Below are 12,175 nucleotides of genomic sequence, written 5' to 3' on the forward strand. Positions count from 1 at the left end.
CCTTTCCCGCCTACAGATGCTGCTCGATCCACTGAGTTCCTCCAGCAGATTGACTGTTACTCCATATTCCAACATCTGCAGTCTGTGTCTCCAAAATAAGAGTATGGCACTGGGGTAATTGATAAAGTCTGTTCCATTAGTAGACTCCTATTTATATTCTAGTTTGTAGTTTACCATATTTATTGAATTCGCTTTCACAGGTTCTGGCGATTGAACATATCTTGTGACACCAATCGTACTGTCATGTTTTCAATCGCTTTATCATACAGATGATTAGCTCAGAATGGGTCTTGTACAGACCTACTTAACATATAATGTTGCAAGCTCTCCTTTTCCTCCTATTTGTTTACAACAAAGGAGGCCACTCAGTCCATTAAATCTATGCTAGCAATCAGAACACATCTCTTCATCTCCCTGCAGCCTATTCTCTTTACTTTGTCCATCAACTGCCCATTATGTGAACCCGTGAACAATATCTTATTGGTCCTCGTTTACACTACTTAGTTATTTATATTTTTATTTATTGTAACATAGTAAATTTTTATGCCTTGCATTATACTTCTGCTACAAAGTAACGAATTTCCAGACATGCGTCAATGATAATAAACCTGATTCTAATTCCGATTCCCCTCCACTTTGCCTTCCCATTCCCCTGCCATCCCCTAAACACGGAATCAGGTTTAAAATCACCAGCATACGTCATAAAATTTGTTGTTATGTGGCAGCAGTACATTGCAATGTGTAATAAAATCTGTAAATTTTAGTAAGAAGTGAATGTGTGTATATATATCAAGTCAGGTAAGTAGTGAGGTAGTGTTTGTGGGTTCAATGTCCGTTTAGGAATCTGATGGCGGAGGGGAGAAGCTAAACAAACAGCACCTGTGGTCAGGATTGAATCTGGGGGCACTGGAGCTGTGCAGCAGCAGTACTACCTGCTGTGACACTGGCCCATCCTGTAATATTTTGAATCTCTGCAGCTGAGTTTGGAGTTAGTTGATGGCTCTACATTGACCCCTGTATAACCAAATGATAAAAGACTAAGATGATTTACAGGAACTACTTATAAAGTAGGAATTTTAATTTCTGAAGTTTTAAAAATATTGAATAGTGCTGTTTAAAATTTAATAGTGCATGCTATTAAATGGCATTTTGGATTCCACTGTATCAAGCATGTTATACAATACAATGGGGTCTGGTGGCCTGCCGTTGTCGTGAAAGCAATAGTGCTGAGAGGCAAGCTGCATCCCATTCCCTTTCTGTTAATACATTGAAATGAACTGTGTCAACTTGATTTTGTTCGCTAGCTGATGACTCTTAAAAGTTTGAGCAAACGATGGCAAGAGTTGTGCCACGTTATGGCCAGCACTGCATAAATCTATTCCCTTTTCCGGAGACTGCGTATTAAAGTCATAGAGCAAGACAGCAAAGAAAGAGGCCTTTCAGTCCAACTCATCTATGCCAATCAAACTAGTCCAAATAATGATTAGTTCATGGGAAAAGAGGAACTTTCAGCTCTGAACATTTTCTGTCCTTCCATAATGCCTGATCAGGAGCTTTATCTGTTTTCAGTTCTGTAATTCATTAACCCTTGTCAAATACAATCTTAACAATCAACGTTTTGAGTTTTCCAGTCTCAGAGGCTTTTGTGGGAGGAAAATAAGTGATTCAGATGTTTCCTCTGTGTGAACATCTGCTTATAAGCATCTGTCCTTGAACTTCTTGCCCTAATGTTGTTACACAACTTAGTATGGGTGCTAACCAGGGAAAGTCCTTCCCTCTCTTATTCATTCATTTCACCCTTCTCACCCTTTCAACACTCTTTTGCCCTTTCTGTTCTGACCTCACTGATGTATGAAATGATGTGTTTGGATGACATGCAAACACTGTATCTCAATCCATGTGGCAATATTGAACTAACATTGGACAACAAATTTTTTCAAAAGTGTTGATTCCTCAGAATTTTCTTTTGTTTATATTAGACCATAAGAAATAGGAGCAGAAGTAGGCCATTCAGCCCATCGAGTCTGCTCTGCCATTCAATCATGGGCTGATCTAATTCTTCAGTCATCCCCACTCCCCTGCCTTCTCCTCATATCCTTTGATGCCCTGGCTAATCAAGAACCTATCTATCTCTGCCTTAAATACACTCAGTGACTTGGCCTCTGCAGCCTCTTGTGGCAACAAATTCCGCAGATTTACCACCCTTCTGACTAAAGTAATTTCTCTACATCTCTGTTCTAAATGGACATCCTTCAATCCTGAAGTCGTGCTCTCTTGTACTAGATTCCCCTACCATGGGAAATAACTTTGCTATGTCTACTCTATTCAGGTCTTTTAACATACAAAATGTTTCTATGAGATCCCCCTCATTCTCTTGAACTCCAGGGAACACAGCCCAAGAGCTGCCAGACATTCCTCATACGGTATCTGTTTCATTCCTGGAATCATTCTCATGAATTTTCTCTGAACCCTTTCCAATGTCAGTATATTCTTTCTAAAATAAGGAGCCCAAAACTGCACACAGTACTCCACGTGTGGTCTCCCGAGTGTCTTATAGAGTCTCAACATCACATCCCTGCTCTTATATTCTATACCTCTAGAAATGAATGCCAGCATTGCATTCACCTTCTTCACAACCAACTCAACCTGGAGGTTAACCCTTAGGGTCCTGTCCCTTTGCATCTCTGCATTTTGAATTCTCTCCCTATCTAAATAATAGTCTGCCTGTTTATTTCTTCCACCAAAGTGCTTGACCATACACTTTCCAACATTGTATTTTATTTCCACTTCTTTGCCCATTCCCCTAAACTATCTAAGTCTCTCTGCAGGCTCTCTATTTCCTCAACAGTACCCACTCCTCCACCTATCTTTGTATCAACGGCAAACTTAGCCACAAATCCATTAATTCCATAGTCTAAATCATTGACATACATCGTAAAAAGCAGCGTTCCCAACACCAGCCCCTGTGGATCTCCTCTGGTAACCAGCAGCCGCCCAGAGTAAGATCCCTTTATTCCCACTCTCTGTTTTCTGCCGATCAGCCAATGCTCCACCTATGCTAGTAACTTCCCTGTAATTCCATGGGCTCTTATCTTGCTAAACAGCCTCATGTGCGGCACCTTGTCAAAGGCCTTCTGAAAATCCAAGTACACCACATCTACTGCATCTCCTTTGTCTACCCTGCTTGTAATTTCCTCAAAAAATAGCAGTAGGTTAGCCGGGCAGGATTTTCCTTTCAGGAAACCATGCTGACTTTGGCCTGTCTTGTCATGTGCCTCTAGGTACTCCATAATCTCATCCCTAACAATTGATTCCAACAACTTCCCAACTACTGATGTCAGGCTAACAGGTCTATAGCTTCCTTTCTGCTGCTTCCCACCCCTCTTAAATAGTGGAGTAACATTTGCTATTTTCCAGCCATCCGGTACAATGCCAGAATCTATCAATTCTTGAAAAATCATTGTTAATGCCTCCACAATCTCTCCAGCTACATCCTTCAGAACCCAAGGATGCATTCCATCAGGTCCAGGAGACTTATCCACCCTCAGACCATTAAGCTACCTGAGCACCTTTTCAGTCGTAATTTTCACTGCACATACTTCACTTCCCTGACACTCTTGAATGTCTGGTATACTGTCGACATCTTCCACTGTGAAGACTGATGCAAAATACTCATTCAGTTCCTTTGCCATCTCTGCTCCTATCATTACAATATCTCCAGTGTCATTTTCTGTTGGTCCTATATCTACCCTCGACTCTCTTTTACCCTTTATATATTTAAAAAAAGCTTTTAGTATCTTCTTGGATATTAGTTGCCAGCTTCCTTTCATAATTCATCTTTTCTTTCCTAATGACCTCCTTAGTTTCCTTCTGCAAGTTTTTAAAATCTTCCCAGTCTTCTATCTTCCCACTAGCTTAGGCTTCCTTGTATGCCCTGTTTTTTGCTTTTACTTTGGCTCTGACTTCATATGTCAGCCGAGGTAATGTCCTTCTTCCATTTGAAGATTTCTTCTTATTTGGAATATATCTGTCTTGCACTTCCTCATTTTTTGCAGAAACTCCAGCCATTGCTGCTCTGCTGTCCTTCCTGCTGGTGTCCCTTTCCAGTCAACTTCAGCCAGTTCCCCTCTCATGCCACTGTAATTTCCTTTATTCCATTGAAATACCGACACATTGAACTTTAGTTTCTCCTTCTCAAATTTCAAAGTGAACTTGATCATATTGTGAGCACTGTTCCCTAAGGGTTCCTTAAACTTCAGCTCTCTCATCACCTCTGGATCATTGCACAACACCCAATCTAGCACAGCTGATCCCCGAGTGGGCTGAACAACAAGCTGTTCTAAAAAACCATCCCTTAGACATTCTACAAATTCTCTCTCTTGAGGTCTAGTACTGGCCTGGTTTTCCCAATCCACTTTCATGCTAAAATCTCCAACAAATATCATGGCATTGCCCTTCTGACACGCCTTTTCTATCTCCTGCTGTAATTTACAATCCACATCCCAGCTGCTGTTTGGAGGCCTGTATGCAACTACCATTAGGGTCCTTTTACCCTTGCCATTTCTTAACTCAACCCATAGAGGCTCTACATCTTCTGATCCTATGTCATCCCTTTCTAATGATTTAATATTATTTCTTATACACAGGGCCACACCACCCCTCTGCCTACCAACCTATCTTTCCAATACACCGTATACAGGTCAACCTCCTATAATCCGGCACCATTGGGAACTGAGGAGTGCCAGATTAGTGAAAATGCTGAATTACAGATGGATCACATTAAGCAATAGCTAACCGCCTCATCATACCTTTAAAATGTCAAAAGATTCAAAGGTTCATTTAATGTCAGAGAAATGTATAAATATACATCCTGAAATGCTTTTTCTTCGCAACCATCCACAAAAAGAGGAGTGCCCCAAAGAATGAACGACAGTTAAATGTTAGAACCCCAAAGTCCCCCCCCACTCCCCTCCCTCCCGCACGTAAAGCCCCAGCGAGCAACAATCCCCCCTCCCCACCGGCAAAAAAATAAAGCGTACCCAATACCAGCACTCAAGCGTGAGCAAAGCGATAGCAAAGGCTCAGACTTGCAGTTACCCCAAAGACTACATTGCACTCGCAGTTACTGAGGGAATCCTCGTCAGTTTCTTTTCCTCCGCTTAGTAACATGCTTAAATTCAGCGGGTCACCACATCTGATCTGAGGTTGTAGGCAGAAGAGAACGGAGTGCTGGCCGGGCGATGCCGGAGGGCAGTGTGCGACTGCTGGCAGGCGGGCAAGAAGGTGGACCGACCCAGCACGCGCCAGCTCCTCTGCCACTGGCAGGTGAGACGGGCGGGTGCCGGGCGGCTGCGCCTCACGCAAATGATACTAATAAATGTAGGAAAACAAGCAGGGAGCGCCTGTCTGTGCTTACAAGAGCGCGCCAACACGTGAATAGATCTAGCGCAACCAAAACAATACGCAGCAGATTGGTACGGTGACCCGGAAGATTTGAAATTACAGTTGCGTGGAAAATTTGAAATTAGTGTGGATTATTGAAGGAACTGGATTACAGGTAGTCGGATTAGTGGAGGTTGACCTGTATCCTTGGACATTCAGCTCCCAGTGGCAGCCATCCTTTAGCCAAGTTTCTGAGACCGCTTGAAGCTGAACACAAATATAATTTCAGATAGGAATCACATAGGAATTTGGAAAAACAAGGAATTAACTTTTATGAAATGTAGTGCATACAGATGCTGTCACTTTGCAATAATTCAACTAAGATTAAAATGTTTTGTTGATGATTTTCATTTGTACTCTGTGTTTGGACTTTTCGCTTAAGTGTCCAGCAATAATTAGCCAGCATTGATGGATTCCAGTTGCCCTGATATTATTTCTCCATGACTGCAATGTCCCGGTGAAACCTTAAATCGTGCTCATCACTGACAGGCTGAGATTTGCAGGGAAGAAGTCTAAATGGGAATGCAGAAAATGAATCTTTAGTGACATGTTGCATTTCATGGTTTTGTGTACTTGAACTATGTTGTCAACCAGCTGCACGTAGCTTGGTGCTCTGTAATTGCTAAGAAAATTTTCAACATGAATGCCTTCCATGTGATTTTTTTCCATCCTAGAAGTTCTTTGAATTGCAGTCACTGATGACCTGTTTCATTTGTGGACCAATAAAAATGCCTTGCTTAATCTTGGTATAAATTATTCTGACTTGAATTATAAATTGAAACAACAAGTATAGGCAATTTTTAAAAAAATGGTATGTGATATAGAAATTTCATGGTGATTTTAATGATCAGCAGCCCAAAATCCATAAGATACACCCAAACAGTATTGAGGAAACAACATCTTTGTTGTCCAGTCTAATTAATAATTACCTTTGTATTCTTTTTCTTCCCTTCCACATTCAGCATCTTCCTCCCACCAAACTCTATTTTATCAAATCCTTTAATCTGCTTAAACACTTCAATTAGGTCACTGGTTCATCTGTTGAGCTGAGGGGAGTAGGAGCTTCCTTTACAACCAACACTCATAATTTAAACTAAAGTAAGAACAGAAACTGCTGAATGGATTCCACATGAAATGAAGTCGACATTTCAGGTCAACAAACCTGCCTAGTTTTATCTTGCATTTCTAGCAGTATTTTATTTACAAATTAACTGTCTTGAGCTTGAGGGAACATTGTCTGCAAATGTAGAGACTATGTTTTTAGGGCATGTAGTAATGCTATTGAAACAGCTTGCTTCAGGTAACCTCAACCAAATAAATGTGTCCTGCATTTCTCTGGAAGTGGAAGGTCAAGGCATGTTCAGTTATGTTGATCTGCACTGAATTTGATCTGACCCCCTTAGTACATCCTCCGATGAAATCATGTTACATACTTGCAAAGTATGTACAGCCAGTTAGAGTGATGCAAACCCTCAAACTGCTCCTCAGACAGTGCAATTTTAAATCAAATTATTCTGGGAGCACGATATGTAATTGACTAAATATTTGTAAAATTAGGCAGGTCTGACTTTTTAAAAATGTATTCCAATCAGATATATGTTCTCCACTACTCAATCCAGCTCAGTAGATTGCCTGTGTTAGTTTGGACAAGCTGACCCAATGACCTTCTCCTAGAGTTCTCGTACACGAACCTGGAAAAGCGAGTCAGCTGTAAGCAGGAACAGTTTCATTTTCACCTTCTCCTGCATTGATTAACAACCAGCTGGAACTTGATAAAATCTACTATCATTACTGCCTTCTGCCTCTTACCCGATCCTCACTGTTGCCAGCTCAGAAGCTCATTGCCCAGAAGCATAAACAAACTTGAATGGTAGAGTTCCTGTACTGCTAGGAGAAGCTTCTTGGGATCTAGGAACAGTACATGTTTCATGATTGAGCTTGGTAGCCACTCTCTCCACCACTGCAGTGTCACAGTTTCTGATCGCCCTATCTATTGGATAAATGACAGAGGTGATTTCAATAACATTTTACCACTTACAAAAATAAAAGCAGCAGGTATATAGGAGCATTTACACCTGGGCTCCTACCCGGACCTGGGCATCCATTATGTCACACCTCGCTGTCAGGTGTGGGTAAGTGTACCTGACGAGGGTCACCAGTTGGGGGAAAAACAGATAGTAAATTGCAACAGCACATTAGTGCAAAGGGGTTTTATTTAGTGCCAGGAGGAAAAAGTGCAGAAGCTGCCCAAAAGTTGTGAAGAAAGAAAATATTTACAAGTAGACAAATGGAAAAACAAACATGTATGTACAAAAACTTAAAAATATACAGAGGCTTTTCTACGACACCTTTTGTCTTTAACTTTCCAATATAACTATTCACCAACCATCAGATCAAACCTCCACACCTCTCTAGCAAAGCCAGACTGAGGGGTTAAATCTGATTCCACCTGGCCCAGAAGGACCAGGAAATTCTGCTGTTGGTCTGAAGGGAAGGGAGTAGTGGATAATCATGTAACTAGACTGTCATAATTATTTCAGATACAGAAATGGAGCATTTTAAACAGGGATTCTAACATCCTACAGTTCTATTCCACAGTAAATCTTTAGTTAAGCCCATAGGCCAGTGTCCATATGCTCAGATGAATATAAGAGAATAATTCCCCCCCCTGCCCCACCCAGTGGTGTTGCCTGTGTAGGGTGTGATGCATCTGTTCCCACTAACCCAGGCATTATTTTTAGGATGTGTCAAACTGTCCCTCAGATCTTTTGCAGCCATTCTGCTTTCTACGAACTGATGTAATGTTGCTAGTGAAAATAAATGAAACTGTTTGAAATGCCTATGTCTAGAATCCTTGGTTTTATGTTATAAACCAGTAGAGCACGTTGACTGAGGGGATTATTCTGATTAGCCAGGCTAGTGATCATTTACTATTGGGATGTGTAAATTGTGAACTCCCAGGAACTGCAGAATGGGAGGGCCAAGTGTACTGGGGAAACTAGATCAGGGGAAGAATGAGGAGGAGTGACCAACTGGGCAAAGGGGCAAGGTTAGTGGGCGAATTAGCATTACCAACCTGTTCTGTCACACATTATCATTCCTTTGTTGTCACTGGGTCAGTACTATCGAGCATTACCAAGTATAGTAGTGCTTCGAGCAGTTCAAGTAAAGCATCCACCACCAACATCTCATGGAAACAAGGAGTGAGCAATAAATACATTTGCTAAGACTCTGCCACATTCCAAGAATGGTAGCAAGTGAATGTGCTGGTAGAGAGTTAAATTGTTTAAAAAGCTGATAAAACCAACAATTGCTGTTGGTCTGTGCACCATTAGGCTGTGTCCTAGTAAACTGGCAAGCAATCTGGAGTCATCAGACCTAAGTTTCAGGAAAATATCCATCAGGTTAGTCCAGGGCGAATGTTATGTACCTCCAAAAGGATGGAGAGTGTGTGTGTATTCACAGTCCACATTGGATGGATGGAATACACATCTGAGGATTTGTGTACACTTGGTGAGTTTGTCAGTCTGTCAGACACATGCTGAATTTCTATTAGATCTGTCTATATGTTATCCAGGGTATTCAGTTATATTAATGAATATTTTGGTTTGATCTAAGTCTTCACGCTTTTTGCTTTAAACTTAAGTTCAAATTCTTGTTGTGAATACTGTTTTACCCTTCTTTTCCTCTTTAGAATTGTACATACTACTGGGGCTTTGCTGCCTGGCTGGCATATCACATCAACCACCCACTCTACACGCCTCCTGGTAAGTCATGCCACATATGACATTGGCAAACTGTGCTCTCTGTGTAGCACCTATCGTAGAAGCAACATCAGTCCGAGAATGCAGCTATTTAATTTTATCTCATAGCTCTTGCCTGCTGGGGTTTGATAACAAGATTTCATCGGTGTCCGTGGAGCAAAATAAAAAGCATGTTTTTTTTTTGGCTGGCAGCTGCAGGGTGGCCTTGGTTGAGGCCCAGGATAGACATCATTATTGTTCTGTGTTTACTCTCCTACTTGTAATTATCTGTTATGTGCGCATACAAGGAGTAAGGGTTGGATCAGAAGGATTCTGGCGTCAAGTGGTCTGCCATTTGCTACCACGTCTTCACCCAGTGTGTGCAGGAGTGGAGAACAGGGAGCAGGATAGTTTGTTATTTGTATATTATTGCAGTAGTTTGGATGCATTTATGCGTTGAGAGAAGCTTTTGGAGCTCCTTCCTCCAGCCAGTATTCAGCTTTGAATTTATAATGCTGAGCCCCTTCACACAGCCCTCTGGGAATTCTTGCGTGCTCCATTTATGGTTTATGGTGAATCTTCCAAATCCTTCACTGCCTGACACCAGGGGAAAATACTTAGAAGATGCCTTGATAGTACGGTAGTAGGCAGCCATCAATCCCAGGAGATCATGGGTTTGCGCCTCTGGTGGACTGTATCCTCTCCAGGGCGCAAGCCTGAGCGGGAAGGTTTGAAGAACTGGCGGTTGCCCATGCAGCGGGTTCCCCCTCTCCAAGTCACTGATGTAGTCTAAGGGAAGGGTAAGCACCGATACAACTTGGCGCCAGTGCCGTCGCAGGGGGTGCCAGAGTGAAGTTGTAAGCAACATCAAACTGCCTTAGGGACCCCGGCTCCAGATTTCTTCCTCAGGGTTTACTCCTAAAGCCTTTCCCATAGGTGGATATGGCCACGAGGCAGCGGAGGTTTGAAGTCAGTTTTCCTTCTCCCAGGTCGGCTGCCTTCCAAGGCTGACGTGCCCCACCTGCTCAATGATAAACCTCTACCGTTTGTACTTTCTGTGCTGCTTAATTCCTTCCTCCACTAATCTTGCCCCAAATTTCCTTATTGCTTTCTTTCTTGTTTGGAGTATTCCAGAAACTCAAACTATTGAATGTGGCTGCTGAAAGTGAAAGTTGAGTTTATTGTCATATGCACCAGTAGATGTGTGCACAGGTGCAAAGAAAAACTTACAGCAGCGTCACAGCCACTCAGCATTAGATAAACAGCATTCACAAGAAAAACATAAAATAATCATAACTTATACACAATTTGTACAAGAAAACACAATTAGAGCAAAAACATTTTTGTGCAGGGTGGTCAAACTGGTCACAGTGTTGCTAAACTGGAGAAACAAAGCCGAAGGAATGGATTTGGTGACTGCCTGAGAAGCAGTGGACTTGAGTAAGCAAGTAATGTAGTTAGAAACATAGAAATCCTACAACACAATACAGGCCCTTCGGACCACAAAGCTGTGCTGAACACGTCCTTACCTTAGAAATTACCTAGGGTTACCCATAGCCCTCTATTTTTCTGAGCTCCATGTACCTATCCAGGAGTCTCTCAAGAGACCCTAAGGTATCCGCCTCCACCACCGTCGCTGGAAGCCCATTCGATGCACTCACCACTCTCTGCATAAAAAAAACTTACCCCTGACACCTCCTCTGTACCTACGTCCAAGCACCTTAAAACTATGCCCTCTCGTGTTAGCCATTTCAGCCCTGGGAAAAAGCCTCTGGCTATCCACACAATCAATGCCTCTCATCATCTTGTACACCTCCATCACTTTTTGTCCTCCGTCTCTCCAAGGAGAAAAGTCCGAGTTCACTCAATGCCTTGCTGAAATCCATACACACTACATCTACTGCTCTACCTTCCTCAACATGTTTAGTTGCATCCTCAAAAAATTCAATCAGGCTCATAAGGCATGACCTGCCTTTGACAACGCCATGCTGGCTATTCCTAATCATACTATGCCTCTCCAAATGTTCATAAATCCTGCCTCTCAGGATCTTTTCCATCAACTTACCGACCACTGAAGTAAGACTCACTGGTCTATAATTTCCTGGGGTATCTCTACTCCCTTTCCTGAATAAGGCAACATCTGCAACCCTCCAATCCACTGGAACCTCTCCCGTCCCCATTGATGATGCAAAGATCATCGCCAGAGGCTCAGCAATCTCCTACAGTAGCCTAGGGTACATCTCGTCCAGTCCTTGTAACTTATCCAGCTTGATGCTTTCCAAAAGCTCCAGCACATCCTCTTCCTTAATATCTACGTGCTCAAGCTTTTCAGTCCGCTGTAAGTCATCCCTACAATCGTCAAGATCCTTTTTGATAGTGAATACTGAAGCAAAGTATTCATTAAGTACCTCCGCTATCTCCTCCGGTTCCATACACACTTTTCCACTGTCATACGTGATTGGTCCTATTCTCTCATGTCTTGTCCTCTTGCTCTTCACATATTTGTAGAATGCCTTGGGGTTTTCCTTAATCGTGTCCACCAAGGTCTTCTTATGGCCCCTTCTGGCCCTCCTAATTTCATTCTTAAGCTCCTTCCTACTAGCCTTATAATCTTCTAGACCTCTGTAATTACCTAGTTTTTTGAACCTTTCGTAAGCTTTTAAACATAGAAACATAGGAAACCTACAGCACAATACAGGCCCTTCGGCCCACAAGGCTGTGCCAAACATGTCCTTACCTTAGAACAGGGGTCACCAACCTCTTTTGCACCACGGACTGGTTTAATATTGACAATATTCTTGCAGACCAGCTGACAGGGGAGGAGGGTGGGGGTGGTATTCAAGTAGGGTTAAACTCACCTCCACATGTCTTCTACAGTTACGGTTGCCAATCTTTTCACTCCCAAGTAAGGGACAAAAGTAGCAGTCAAATACGGGACACTTGCGTTTACCCCAAGAAAGACTACCACGAAGCCTTGCGTGGGCACCTGT

At 42.4% G+C, this 12,175-nt stretch overlaps 1 protein-coding gene across 2 annotated transcripts in view; it reads left to right on the forward strand.

The window, feature by feature from the left end:
* The window catches only part of LOC140191108 (very-long-chain enoyl-CoA reductase), an 84,807-nt gene that overhangs the window by 48,322 nt on the left and 24,310 nt on the right, over positions 1 to 12,175 (forward strand). For both annotated transcript variants that reach the window (XM_072248211.1, XM_072248210.1), the window contains one exon: positions 9,137 to 9,209. In XM_072248211.1, the coding sequence (XP_072104312.1) occupies positions 9,137 to 9,209 (73 nt within the window). The remainder of the gene's footprint in view (positions 1 to 9,136; positions 9,210 to 12,175) is intronic.

This window comes from Mobula birostris, chromosome 32 (genome assembly GCF_030028105.1).
Source record: "Mobula birostris isolate sMobBir1 chromosome 32, sMobBir1.hap1, whole genome shotgun sequence".
Classification (NCBI taxonomy): Eukaryota; Metazoa; Chordata; class Chondrichthyes; order Myliobatiformes; family Myliobatidae; genus Mobula; species Mobula birostris.